The 14,712-nt window shown below is 45.5% G+C and overlaps 1 protein-coding gene across 1 annotated transcript in view; it reads right to left on the bottom strand.

The window, feature by feature from the left end:
* Positions 1 to 1,193: 1,193 nt before the first annotated feature.
* ext1b (exostosin glycosyltransferase 1b) overlaps positions 1,194 to 14,712 on the bottom strand; it is a 72,152-nt gene continuing 58,633 nt past the window's right edge. Inside the window, exons 5-11 of the mRNA XM_048229519.1 lie at positions 14,250 to 14,382; positions 12,616 to 12,734; positions 10,241 to 10,336; positions 7,336 to 7,425; positions 5,421 to 5,581; positions 4,933 to 5,104; positions 1,194 to 1,796 (exon numbers count right to left, since the gene is read on the bottom strand). Of these exons, the coding sequence (XP_048085476.1) occupies positions 1,611 to 1,796; positions 4,933 to 5,104; positions 5,421 to 5,581; positions 7,336 to 7,425; positions 10,241 to 10,336; positions 12,616 to 12,734; positions 14,250 to 14,382 (957 nt within the window). The 3' untranslated portion in view covers positions 1,194 to 1,610. The remainder of the gene's footprint in view (positions 1,797 to 4,932; positions 5,105 to 5,420; positions 5,582 to 7,335; positions 7,426 to 10,240; positions 10,337 to 12,615; positions 12,735 to 14,249; positions 14,383 to 14,712) is intronic.

Here is a 14,712-nt window from a genome sequence, read left to right as displayed (position 1 = left end):
GTCCATTCACCTCCAAGATTTAAAAAGGTCTCATACATACATATATATATATATATATATATATATATATATATATATATATATATATATATATATGGCACTCCTTCAAGTTAGCAGACATTCAAGTGCTTGTTGGATCACATGGTTGGCTAGCTCTTTAATTCGTTTCTTGAATTATTTCATGGGATAATACATGAGAAGAGATGAGAACTTAGAAGGTGCTGATCACTATAGTGCCATTCCCAACAAAAGAAAAACAAAATGTAGATTCAGGTTTTGTCTGAAAGTAGTGTGTAGAAAGTTGAAGAGTTTAGGACGGGTAAATGGCCTCAAGACTACATTCAGTGTTTTAGTAGGGGACACTCAGTCCTGATTCCTAAGAAAATGATCTTGGATGGTTTCAGCTTGTGCCATGAACAGATTGAAGCGGTCTGCATTCCAAATATTTAAGCTTTGTAGGAGGAGGATTTGCTATATTAGACAAATTAAGGTGTTACATGTTTTTTTCAGCTGTTGAAGCCAGTCTATGACTATAGAATGGCCATCTGCTCATTGACTAATTACAGTACATAATGAAGTGTTGCAGGCTACCAAAAAACATACCGAGTTATTTAGAAAAAATAAAAACCTTTAAACTAAGTAATTTAGTAGGCTGTGACTTGAGCAGTTTTACAAATCACTTCTTCAGAGAAACAAACAAATTCCCCAGGGCTTAGGCCTAACTGACAACTTCAAGAAAATGGCTGTGGCTTTAAGGCAAACTTAAGTGTAAAATATGTTCTGATGCATCACATATGGGAAAACGTAAAAAAAACCAAAAGCAGTTGTATTTGGATGTGATTCAAATTTGCGCTAGCAAATTTCTGCACCTCTGATTTACCACTGATACTCTGACTTAATGAATGGACAAGACATTATTGATAGAAATATTAAAACTGGGTCAAAGAAAAATAAATCAACTTTAAAACAAGTGGAAACAATAACAGAATATGGCACTGACTCCGATCAGAGACCAAAAGAAAGAAAGAAAATATAAGTGGGGATATCCTGCTGGGGATACATGGAAGTGTGGGTTGTAAGGGGAAAAGCTGTGGTTCGGATCCAGATCCTGATTTCCGATCCTGGCTCGGTGGATTGGAAATCAGGGATGCGTGTTGCGTTGCATTGCAGCGCCCCAGCGGCCCCACCTCAGATTTCTGGGGACCAGAGGGATTTGTCCGTTGCGCGTCCTCCTTACAATGAACATTTGCGGCGAGAAAGCCTCGAGTCTTGTCAGCTGGTTTATGCATTCGGGATATACATTTTGAAGAAGTCTCCTGCGGGTAGGAGAGTGTGTGAGGCGTGTTTCCCCGTGAGGGCTTGTCGAGTGTGCATGAGTGTGCGAAGTTCCCCAGACACCGCTCCTGGCCTGGCACCTTTTTCTGTCATCATTGGCAATGTGCTGAGTGGAAGACAAAGAGTCTGGGACCTCCCTTTGTCCCCTTCCCCCCTGCTTCTTTTAAGGGGGGTGGAGGGGGCATTTTAGCGGGTCCTGTGTGGTCCTCCTCTCAAAGTAGTCTCTCGGGGCCCCCTGTGGTCGGTCGGTCGGCCGACAGGGGGCGCCAGTCTTGTCAGAGCCTCTCGATCTCCCTGTATTTCTTGCGGAGGATGGAGACCTGGTCCTTGAACAGGACCGGGTCCAGTCTCATTTGGGAGTGCACCAGAGGCATGCCGCCAAACCAGCTGGCGAACTTGTTCATGCAGGTCTGCCGCTGGGCAAAGTGGTCCGGGTCGGCCCAGCGAGATGCCCTGGAGGACTGCGAGGAGGAAGGACAAGAGACAAAGCACATGGTCACCGTACAGGACAACTTGCACTGAATTTCAGCACTGAGGTATTTTGGCCTCAGACCCACAGCTACAGTCAGATGTCTGTGAAACTAGTTTTTGTTGGCCATTAGGTGTAGGTGCATTCAAGTGTTCTTAACGTAATCTCACAGATTTTGGTCAAACAGATGGCACAACTTCCATTGATTTACTCAGTAACTCAAGCATGCATAACTCACAAGCCAACCTTCCTCATTAATTTTTAATCATCTTCACCATACAATTATTTTGTTATGGTAACCTAAGGGTAGAAAAGCTCTTGGTGGATAAAAGTTATATGATTTTAACCTTAAACTACCTCCTAAAAACACTGGCTTACAATGATAAATTAGCAGAAGACGTAATGATGTTTTTAAGAAGGAAAATGGAGCCTTGATGGATTGCGAGCTTTATTCAGCTTTATGGGAGATTTTAGGTCCTTTATGGCTGAATTCTATAAATTTTGCTATTGAACAAGGGCATTTCCACAAAGACCTTAACACTGCACTTATTTCAGTCATCCCCAAACCAGACAAAGACCCTTCTGAATGTGCAAGCTACCGGCCAATATCACTTATTAATGCTGACCTTAAAATTTATTCCCGTGTATTAGCCTGCAGACTAGTCAGTATTGCCAGATCTAATACATCCAGACCAAACGGGATTCTTGAAGGGCAGTTTGGCCGCAGACAATATTAGGCGACTAATTCACATTTTAGGTGAAGCACAGAAGATTCCCTCTTCTTGTGGCCTTCTCTTTCTTGATGGAGAGAAGGCCTTTGATAGGCTTGAATGGCAATACCTATGGCCTGTCCTTAAAGAATTTAAGTTTGGTCCTAAGTTTGATTGATTAAAAATGATTCAGGTGTTGTATGCGAACCCTTCTGCTAGAGTCTGTATAGGAGGTGTAATTTCAAATTTGTTTACTATAAACCGTGGTACAAGACAGGGCTGCCCCTTGTCCCCTTTACTCTTTAATCTCTCTATAGAACCTCTTGCGCAGTATATTCGTAACTGTATATCTATTTCTCCTATTCAAATTGGCTCTTCTATTCACACAGTGTCAATGTATGCAGACGATAACATTAATCTATATGTCAGATGTACAGAACTCTCTTCCCAACACTATTAATGTGTTAAATAGGTTTGGTGCACTATCCGGTTTTAAAATTAATCTCTCTAAATCTGCCCTGATGTTAGTTAACAGAGATAGTAGAAGTCAGCTAGTTTTACCTACTAATATTGTAATTACCAAAGAGGTCAAATATCTAGGGGTGCTAATTCAAACATCGGTCACAGCCATAACTAAACTGAACTACACCAATGTTTTGAGAAAGGTTGAGGAGGATACAAAAAGATGGTCTGCTCTCCCTGCATCTGTCCCGTCTCGCATAGCAGTAGTGAAAATGAATATTTTACCAAGCATTAATTTCATCTCCTCTATGCTGCCACTATCTCCGCCGAAGGATTACTGGTCCAAAGTTGACTTACTACTCACTAAATATATTTGGAATGGGAGAGGACCACGTATAAAACGGATCACACTACAACATAACAAACTAGAAGGAGGCTGGGCACTTCCTAACTTTAAATACTATCACTGGGCATTTACCATGCGCCCACTGAAGCACTGGCTGGATCCAAATTCTAGATCACCATGGCAGACAATAGAGCAAGACATAATTGCTCCCATTAGGCTTAAGGATTTTCTGTTTTCTGGTCTCTCCATTAAACATTGTACATTGAGGTATGGCCCAGTATTGACATACATGCTTCAAACATTTAGAAAAGTTGAGAAACTTGTGGGATTTACATCGAAATGGCATGAATCATCTCCTGTTTGGCGTAATAATAATCTATTGTCTGAAATAAGCCATTCACTCAAGGTTTATGGGCAGAGAAGGGTATATGGGTCATTGGAGACTTAAATGGTAGTCACTCTTTACTAAGCTTTAATGAGTTGGTTTCACTTTATGATATCCCTAGACATTCCTTATTCTTTTACTTCAGACTTAGGTCAGCTCTTAACGCACACAAGGTTGTATGGGGCTCAGAGATGAAAGAGCATCCTCTAGTCAGTTGGATACACGTGGCCCCCTTGTCTCTTTTCTGTATGCCAGACTTCTCTCATATTTATCACCTAAGCCTAGTACATTGGCATGGGATCATTCAATGGCACTCAGAGGTAGAGAAATAGACTGGGAAGCAAGCTGGGATAACATATGTAGCTCCTCTCATAATCCTAATCATCAGTTTATTCATATGAAGATATCTCATAGAGCTTATCTTACTCCTAGAGTCAGACACTTAATCGGTCAAGCTCCACATCCACTTTGTACTTTGTGCTCGCAAAATGCTTTGGGGACTTTTATGCATATAATGTGGGACTGCCCTAAGATTTATGATTTTTGGAATAAGGTGTTACAGTCATTGTCTGATCTCATTGATATTCAGCTTCCTATGGATCCTGTTTTACACCTTCTCAATGATGACTCTAAACTTGAATGCATGAATGAAAGGTCTAGAAAAATTTGGTTAGCTGGTCTAACAGCAGCCAAAAAGATCATTGTTCAAGTTTGGGTTCCACCCCACAACCTAGCCCATAAGCATTGGCTGAATACATTCTTAGAGATTCTTTACTCTAGATTCTACTCCTCGGACAATACAAACTTGGAGAAATGGAATTGCCAGAGTTCAAGACATTTTACTGGAGAGAAACTAAATGGACTGTTCTATACTGACTGTGCTACTATGATAGTTGTGTTGTATCCCATGTGGTGGGGTGTTTGGGTTTGTGTATCTGTATTGTAACAATACCTTTCATATATGTTGTTACCCACCAAATACAGTAAAAAATGAGTACAAAAAAAAAAAAAAAAAAAAAAAAAAAGAAGGAAAATGGCCTTGGGTGTTTGTGAAATGAGTTATGGGAACAGGTCATGTTTATGCACCTCCTAGCTCACACAATTTACTGATCTTCCCTTTCCGTGGGTCAGTTGGGATAAAACAGGCCAAAGCACAATCAAGGAGTCAGATAACTCTATTGTTCAATCCTCCACCCAGCCCATGATTAGACAAAGCCCCACACACCTGCCCCATCATGGTCTCCTTGTACTGCTTCTTTTGGGTGACCTTGATCGGAGGCAGCCTGGTGACCGCTGACACCAGAAAGTTCATGAGGATGTCTTCACAGTTTGCCAGCTGGTCCACCATGCTTTTCAGGCTGCTTGGCAGAAAGTGAGTGTACAGGTAGTGGTAATATCTGTGAGGGAGACAGAAGGCAAAACAGACTGAGTAAAACTGCATAGAAACATTACTCGTACAATCTCAAACATGATTAGAAGTATTAGCAACTTTAATTGTTTAGCTTTGTAAGTGGGTACCTCATAACTATAATCTCGGGTTCAACGTCAGGAGAGAGCAAGTTAGAGACAGATTCATAAACAAAATCTGACTGCAATGAAATCTGATTTCAGATGACAAAATATGATCATAAATAAGCCTTGATGACCTTTAAAAAGCCCTTTTACTATATATTATTATGTTAATTAAATGCCGGCGCTGTGTTGGTGTGGTACCTATGGTAGATGGCCGCTCCTGTCAGGACCATGGAGTAGTCATTTGTCCACTTGGAGGTGTAGCCCCAGCGCTCCTTGTTGCTGTCCCAGAAGTGGCTACGGGCGGGGTAGCCCACGATCCTCTCTGGGAAGCTCTGCCACACGGTGAAGGCAAAATCCACCTGAGGGGGAGGAGAGGGAAGGGAGATGTTAATACCCCCCTCACATGAACAAACAAACACAGGGGGGACAACATAATTGGCAAAAAAAAGCAACTGATGGTTCAGGCACCCAGATTTCAAAGCCACAGCTGGGGAAGATCCCCCCACACACACACACCCCTCTTTCTCTTGCTCATCAAAGCTCCTTGATTACCGAATAATTACAGAAAAAAACATCAGATGCTTCAAAAGAGGAATAAAGGAAGAAATAACAGTCTGGCAGGCTTATACCAGAGACCAGGTTGGAGATAAAATAATCAACTGAGTCTCAACCAGCTCTGCTGACGCACAGCGCAAAGAGCCAGGCAGACTAAACATCTGGGCGTGCACCTCTGCCAAACACTGAGAGAGTGAGTGGAATAGAGGAGAAAGGGAGGGAGAGAGAGAGCAAGCCAGCATGATGGAGAAAACAAGATTTTTTTCAAGGAATAACAGGAAGGGTAATTTCCTTCTTTTCCAAATGATATTTAGAAACACCACCAATCCTGATTAAAGGAAACATCTAAGGGGAGAGGGTGAGGAAGGATGTGGATTTGGGAGTCTGTGTGTGTGTGTGTATGTGTTGAGTGAACTGGCGACATGAAGGAAGAAACCGGCTGGCTCTTATCTGTGAGAGCTGGATCGGTCAAAGCCACTTAAGGTGATTCCTCGCTGGGACTGAGAGTCAGAGGTTGACCGACTGTGAGAGTGTCGGAACAGACAAGTTTGATAAGGGGAAAATGTCTCATTGTCAAGCTGCCTGAGATGAAGCTAAAAAAATAACTATGAAACACTATGAAACCCAGTATGTGGGTAACAGTATGTGCTTGCATGTTTTCCATGGTTAGTTTTAGCAGTAGTGGTGGTATACCCTTGTGACTGCTTGCTAAGCTACTTCCCGTGGCACTTTATGCTGCGTGACAAAAAAAAAAGTAGGACAACAGGCAGACTTCATGTGGACTTAAAAACTAGATGGTGGTTAATATGGGTTGAAGGATCCCAGGATACTGAAAGAGGGAGGCGGGAGAGTGAGAGGAAGAGAAAGGCAATGTGTGAGGGAGAGGGGGAGGAATGGAATTAGGGAGGGAGAGAAAGAAGGTACATCCTGACTCAAAAAGAGGACTCCAGCCAAATTGGAAATGGGGGGGGGGGGGATTGGAAGATTGTGGTATTAAAACATGAGTGAGGGAGCTGCAGAGATAAACAGATCAAGAATGGATGGAGGGAGGGAGAGAGTGGGAGTGGGCGAGAGAGGAAAAAGAGAGAGAAAGAGATCTGGGGCAGGATGAGGAGTTAGTGCTGAGGGCTTAGAGGCCTGTGTGTGTGTGTGTGTGTGTGTGCTGACGCAGCTCCATCCAAAGCCACACTCAGGAAACTAGCCAAGCGGTGACATCACCATCCCTCATCAGACTTAACCGGCACTTAGGTCAAACCACAGGCAGGGAGAGTGAGAGAGTGAGAGGCAGTGAGAGGGAGAGCAAGAGACACAGTGAAAGAATGAGTGAAAGTGGGAGAAAGAGAGACTGATTAAGAGAGGCAACAAGTTAAGCCAAGTGAAAAGGGCTGAGGGAATAAAATGCGAACGACAGAATAAAATCCGAAGCGATGGAAGGATAAAGTGATAGAGACATGAGCAAACAGAGGGAGCCAGAGCGGTCAGTGGGGAACAGACAGCCGCCATGGAAAGAAACCAGAGACACACACACACACACACACACAAACACACACACACACACCTCTGTGGTGGACAGCACGGTGTCCTCGTCCAGGCTCAACACGGCGTCTGTTTGGATGGTCTCATACGGCTGGAACCTGCTGCTCATCACCTGTAAACAACAGTACAGAGATCAGATTCACACATTGGCCAGGTCACACGTCAATCACAGCAAGCAGCCAATCACATCAAGCAAGGCATTATCTGCCACAGAAATTACAATTCATTGCTGCCAGATCATGTTTTTGAACTTTTCAGAGACAGGAATGTCTCCTTTAAGTCTAACCTTGCTGGACTCAAAATATGGCTTGTGTTTAAATATTTACACAGTAGTCTGGGGTGTACAGTGAGTAAATGGATGGGGGGTGAAAAGAGAGGGATAGAGAGAGTGAGCGAGGACGACAGCAGCAGAGAGAGGAGAAGAGATGTCAAGTGACAGCAGACTGGGAGGCACAGCTTGGTGCGCTGCGGAGTTGCGTAGGCTTTTTTTCTCTTCTTTTCAGATGCGCTTTGAAGTAGCAACACAAAAACAACTTTGTGTGTGCTGTGTGTGAGAAAGAGTGTGTGTGTGTGTGTGTGTCTCACGGGTAGCGTGCAGCAGCTCTCCCACACGTTTTTGCCACGTCTCTGTACATCTATATCTCTTTACCTCTCTCCAACTCACTCTCTCTCTCCCTTTCTCTAAGTTTCTTCTCCCTCTCTCCCTCTGACATACATATGGCAAGAAATTCAGCAGCCCACAATACTAGCACATGGACTCCTCATAGCACATGTGCATAAGCACACCCTTTTGCGAGGTTTGCCTTTGCTGTTTTCCTAACCCACGCCGGTTAAATAAAGCGTGAGCCATAAGCCATGATATGGAGATTTCAACATCATGAGCACACACAGGTGGCCCCGTGTTTGTGCTGTAGGGGGGGCCTCTGACTGACACACACACACACGCGCGCACGCACACACACACACACACACACACACACACACACACACACACACACACACACACACACACACACCTCGGTTTCAACTGATCTAACAAGCAGAAAATCCTCCTGTATACAGATTTATCGACGAGTCAAAAACCCTACCGCACAGAGGGCCAGCCAGAGTCAACAAACACACAAGCGCATGTACAAATACAAAACACACACACACAGACAGACAAAGACACACAAGCATGTATACAGATACAAAACACTCACACACATACACACGTGTAGTCCATTAGCTGCAAATGGATGCTGAATAATGAATGCAATACCAATTAGCAGCTTGAGCCAAACACATGCATGTATTATCCTCCTCTGTTGTCATGAAGAGAGGGCAGCTTGTAGCCAAAAGCTGTCAAGGTCACCTCTACGCCTCACTACACTTTCTCTTTCTGTGGCGGCGCGTCACGGTCATATGACAGAACCGTGATATGCCGCTTACATGGTCTCAAATGACCTGAACCGCACCCCGTCGCGTGGTAAAAGAACTTTCCAGAAAAAGTAGGGTTGACGTCATCTGCTTGTTTACATGGGGGGTTGAGATTCCACAGGCTGGACCACTGATACAGAGACTGGCTCGCATGTCCAGCTGTTGGGTAATACTATAGGGTCACTCATGAGGAAGCTGTGTGTGTATTTGTGTGTGTGTGCGCATGTGTGTGTCTGTGTATGGGTATGTGTGAGCGGGTGTACTCTTCAAGGTGGAATCTGCCTGCAGTGCATTTCTCCACTTTTTTTTTTTTTTTAACACGGCACACACACACACCGCACACCAGGGAGTGAGCGAGTGGTTCTTTTTGAAAACTCTCCAAGCCCAAATTAGCTGAAATGTCAGCAGAGGTGTGAAGATGCACCGGGTAAGGGTCAAGGTCAGAGAGTGGAGGAGAGAAGAAAAAGAAAGGAGGATGGGAGCGAGAGAGAGAGATAGAGAGAGAGAAAGTACAACTGCAGTCACTGCAGTTATGCAGATATGAAGCCATTTGACCTTTAACAGCGGCAACCTCATGAACATGACGAGCACATCTCTGCGTGGAGAGTGTGCTGAAGGAAACGAGGGCGATAAATAAGGGAGGTAAAAAAGGTCAGCCAAAGCATAAAAAAAGAGAAAAGTGAGGCCACCGAGCCTCCGGCACTGCCCCGTGGTGCCCCCCACAGGGGCCCCGCCGCTGGCCCGACGGAGGCAGACGTAGTGCTGCGCTGCGCTGCTCTGTACACACGGCCCGCCGCAAACACAACAAACCGCAGCCGCCACCAAACACCCAGCGCCACTCCAGGGGCCCCCTGAGACAGAAACACGATCCCAGACGTCCTCCTCCTTCTCCTCTCTCTCTGTGTCTGTCTCTCTCCTTCTCCACACTTCTCTCCTCTGCTCCCCTTCTTTTACTCTGTCATTCCCTCTCTGTTTTTCTCCCTCCCTCTCTCTCTGTCCATTTCTCTCTTACTCTCTCGCCTTCCTTCTCTGCTTCACTCTGTCTTGCTCGTGCAATTGCACACTCCATGCAGGCGAAAATGACAAGACTGCAAAGCAAGTTCATGAGGATCTCTCTTCTTCCCTCATTCCATTCATTCCTTTTTTCTTCCCCCCCCCAACTCACTCTATCCCTTCTTTTTTCCCTTCTCTTCCCCTGTGTCATGGAGAGAGGGGGTACAGGGTGGCCTATATCTGCAGCAGTCTCTGCTAGCTTTATGCTGACTAGGCAATGCAGGGCAAGGCAGATAGGGCTAGACCGCTTAAGTGCATACCTGCTCAAGAGTGGTGCAGCGGCTTACATTAGGAGAGCTGTGTCTAAGAGAGGGTCGGAGAGTGTGTGTGTGTGTGTTTTGGAGGGGGGGGGTGTCAGAGTGAGTGTGAGTATAACAGGGTGTGTGTGTGTGTGTGTGTGTGTGTGTGTGTGTGTGTGTGTGTGTGTGTGTGTGTGTGTGTGTGTGTGGTAATACCTTGTTCTCTCCCTCGATGACGACAACAGGAATAGAGGTGGCAGGCCAGCGGTGCTTGGCAGGGAGAGGCTTGTCACAGTTCCACAGAACGATGATCTGAAGGAGGAGAGGAAGAGAGAGAAAGAGAGAGAGAGAGAGAGGGGGGGGAACATGAGTCATTCACACAACACAACACTTCCGCCATTCTCCACACCATCTCACCTACCACAGATGGTGGCACAATTCCACTGTCACACTGGCATCTTCAGAGACGCACAAAAAAACAAAACAATACTCTCTCACACACACACACACACACACCATTGAAACTGCTTCCTTGTAACCAGACCCTGAAGCCCAACCACCCCCCCCCAAAAAAAAAAAAAAAGCAGCAGTCGGCTCTTGACGTGGAGTGGAAAGTGGAAAGAAAAGCCCAGATTGGCTTCGCTCTTTCAAAGGCTACGCTCTTTACATGAGGCATGTAATTACTCCACTGGTTAACCTGAGCCACTGACTGCTCCTACATTAGGCCCTCATGAATGTTTGATGCGGGAGCAGAGAGAGAGAGAGAGAGAGAGGAGAGAGAGAGAGAGAGAGAGAGAAGGAGAAAGGGGGAGGGGAGGGACATGTATGTGATGCCACATGGGCAGCCAAGCCAGTGGCCTGGTGGGGAACAGGGAAACTGGGCGTTTATGTGGAGCTATACAGGGGGACACAGAGAGTGATGGCAATCTGAGAGCAGAGAACGGTAGGAGGACGAGCTCAGGAGAGAATGAAGGGAAACGGCAGAAGGGACAGAGCTGAGGCAAATACAGTCAGGAGCACTACAGAGTGGCAAAACAAACGTTGGCGTACATACGTGTGTCTGAGAGAGTGAGTTAAAGTTAAACAAAAAACAAAACAAAAACAAATAAAGGGCACACTAAAAAGAAGAAAAAAAGAACGATACACTCGAGGAGTGAAAGACAAAGAGAGAACCGTCTGAGAGAACCGTTTGAGAGAACAAGTGACAGAACCCTCCAGGCTCCCATGGCCCAGGACCAGGCCCACTCAGGGAGGCTCCGTGGCCTGGCTGGATGATGTGGGGGGATGTGTCTGGCCACTGGCAGCATCAGGCCCTCCAACCATCTCATCATGAGCCCTCCAACCCTCATCTGAAATATGATTAGCCTTGCTTCCGTTCACTGATGAGAGCTGACACACAGATGGCGTTTTCATCAGGTTCAGTCATTTTATTAAAGTGAGTGAGTGTGTGTGTGTGTGTGTGTGTGTGTGTGTGTGTGTGTATGTATATGTATGTGTGTATATGTCCGTATTTATGCATGTATTCGTTAGATAATGTGTGTGTGTTAGTGTATGCATATGTGAGTGATTGGGGTGAATGTGTGTCTCCGTACACGCTCTCAAACATTTTTTGAAGTCGAACGGTACACATGTCCACACACAAACACACACACCCTCTCTCTCTCAGAACCGAGGAACACAGTCTCACAGCAGGAGGTCTCAAGTCATAGAGGGAATGTGCTTGCCAGAACCGGCTCTCCCCCTTTCCTTTCCCCTCCTTTTCTCTCCCTCATCCCTTTCTTTCTGTCTTTTATTTATGTCCCGTCTTCCTCCACTTCCTGTACTCCATCATGCCCAGGCCCCTCTTAATGAAACACAGCAGAAGTGTGTGTGTGTGTGTGTGTGTGTGTGTGTGTGTGTGGAATGGTGATGGTATAAAGCTTGTTGTTTAATTCTTCTGGGCTTCTTTTCTCTGCTGCTTCCTGTCCCTTCATTTGTGTGCCAGAAGCAGCACACATTCCATTTGAGAAAGATGGAGGGTAGGAGAGAGAGAGAGAGAGAGAGAGAGAGAGAGAGAGAGAGAGAGAGAGAGAGAGAGAGATGGAGAGAGAGAAAGAAAGGGGGAGAGATGAAGAGCAACACTGCCTCGCCGGTGGTGTAAATGCATCCCTTTCCAGTGGGCTCAGTTTATGTGAATTATGCTCCCATGATCTTATCCTTGAAACCCATTCTGCCACACACACAAACACACACACACACACACACACAGAACTACAATGAACCATACAGCTAAGCTAAGCTATTGCTGCAAGCTCAGGCCAGTCATCCCTGTGGGAGACTGGATACCATGGAAACACGCAGTGGTAGTTATGTGGATTCAGCAATGTAGAACAGGTCAAGGTACAGAGGTCTTGTAGAACAGAAACAAGCCAAAAGAAAGAATGACAGATCGATACGGAAACACACCAAGTTGAAAGAACACGAAGATGAGGAGGATGTAGTGCGGCTGAGGTGAGAATAGTGAGACATCACTGCTTTGCAAGAAAAGAGAAGGAGAAAGAAAGGGTTGATGGAGGGGTGGAGACACAAGATGAACGAGAGGCTTTCTTTACCTGGGAACAGTACTGGGACTTGGCCACAGCCACCAGCAGCTTGAGGATGGGTTGAGACTGGGAGACCAGGGGGGTGACAGCATGGATGACTGCGGTGAACTTGGGCTGCGGTCTGATACCTGAGGAATAGAGAAATGAAGAGAGAGAGAGAGAGAGAGAGAGAGAAAAAAGAAAGGAGAGAGAGAGAGAGAGGCAGACAGTCAGATATAGAGAAATATAGTAACTTTCAGCCTGGGAAACAACACATGAATTCATTCATGTCAATAAAGCATCATTTGATTTGATAAAGATTAACCCAAGCTTAATGCAAGAACGAAACTGACTAATTGCTATTTGATAGCTGACTCTGTGCCCTTGATACTGGGAACGCTAGACAGCAACAACAAGAAAACAGAAATATCTTACACAATACAGTATAATCATACTGCATCATACAGAACACAGTATAAATAATTCTTGATCTGGATACGGTGATATTATTTTGGAACAGCTTGTACATTTGGTGAATCAAGCCTCTGGCTTATCGAGGGGAGCCCCAAGGAGATTTATTCAGTCCTTGAAGGTTCCCGCAGTCGAGTTTTTTTTTGTTTTTTTTGTATTTTAATCTCGACACGCTGCTTCAAAATGCCACCTCCGGCTCATTACAACGTCGCCTCCATGACAAACGGGTGCCACGTTTCATGCTGGTTACAGCAGCCCTCCCCCTCTCTCTCTCTCCCTCCCTCCTCCCTCTCTCAACCGCCTTCATCTTTTACAAGCTAATGAGAGGTGCTCAATCAAGTGCCTTATATTGATCAAGCCGACAGCCGCATCCATATTAAGATGAAGAGCGATTCCAGGATGGTATTTAGGTTTGCACTCCATAATGCTGTGAATTGGATCGGTGGGGATCTTTGGTGGACAGCACTCGTCCTCACAGTGGAAAATTCCAGGGGGTCGAGAGGTGAGAGCGCTCATTATCTTGAGGCCCCTCCACTACATGCACTGTGGTCATCACCCTGCTCTAACACCCACATATATGATTTTCAGGAGATATCGATTTCAATCCATTTTCGTAATTTAATTTCAGGAGTTAAACAAACACACACACATAAGAGATGGCTTAAAATGTGGGTGTCAATTACTCAGCATAAACAAATATCAAATTAAAGACAGAAATGGAAATGTCATATTTTTCCTCATCTTGAACAAAGGTGAAAAACTCTCTCTCCGTATGTTCTGGTGTAATTAATATTAGAAACAATGCCCTAGAAGACCTGCTCAGACACCAAACCATCCCAATTTACAATCCTGCAAAGGTCTACATTGTTAGAAATTTAACCCACAACCAATTTGGGCTTGTCTGGTATGTTGTTAACCAGGCTATAGGATTATTCTGGAATATCCACCATATGTTCGGGTCTACAATGACTGGTTCAGTAACTAGAGCACAGTCTACCTCCTGGAATAGAGCTGACCTTCTCTAGGTCGCACCATATGTTCAAGTGGACATGACTGGTTCAGGGTGAGCACAGTGGAGAGTATTTCCTGTGGGAACACCGCTGCCCTTCTCCTGCTCTTATCTGATTGGACCTTTGCTATGGACCATGAATTTAAAAAAGAAAGACGATGGATCTCCACCACGGCGCACTCACCGAGCCCGGCGTAGTAGAAGGGGAAGTCCCCCAGGTGGGAGGAGTAGTGGGGCAGGGCGAACAGGCCCCCGGGATGGCTGTTCCACATCAGGCTGCTCCTGGACATGTGCTGCAGGACCCGGTCCTGGATGATCTGTGGATGGAGCACAACGCTGCGTTAGCTTCGGGTAAACGCCAGAACACGCAGATAGACAGACAGACACACATACTGTACGCACGCTCACACACGCGCACACACACACACACACACTCACACAAACACCTTCATTTCCCCCAATTTCAGCCAGGTGGCGGGGGGCTTAGGGAGTCAAGACAGATTGCTTTTGAGCCTGGGAGCCCTCGCCTGCCCAAATGACGAGCATTAAAAAATAAATAATCCAGAGACAATAAAAGAAAGAAAAAAAAGAAGTCACACACCGCAGTCCCAAAAGCCCCCGGAGGGTTTGTATTAACCCCCACCATG

Source organism: Alosa alosa, chromosome 20 (assembly GCF_017589495.1).
Source record: "Alosa alosa isolate M-15738 ecotype Scorff River chromosome 20, AALO_Geno_1.1, whole genome shotgun sequence".
Taxonomy (NCBI): Eukaryota; Metazoa; Chordata; class Actinopteri; order Clupeiformes; family Clupeidae; genus Alosa; species Alosa alosa.
This window is presented reverse-complemented; position numbering and strand designations above follow the sequence as displayed.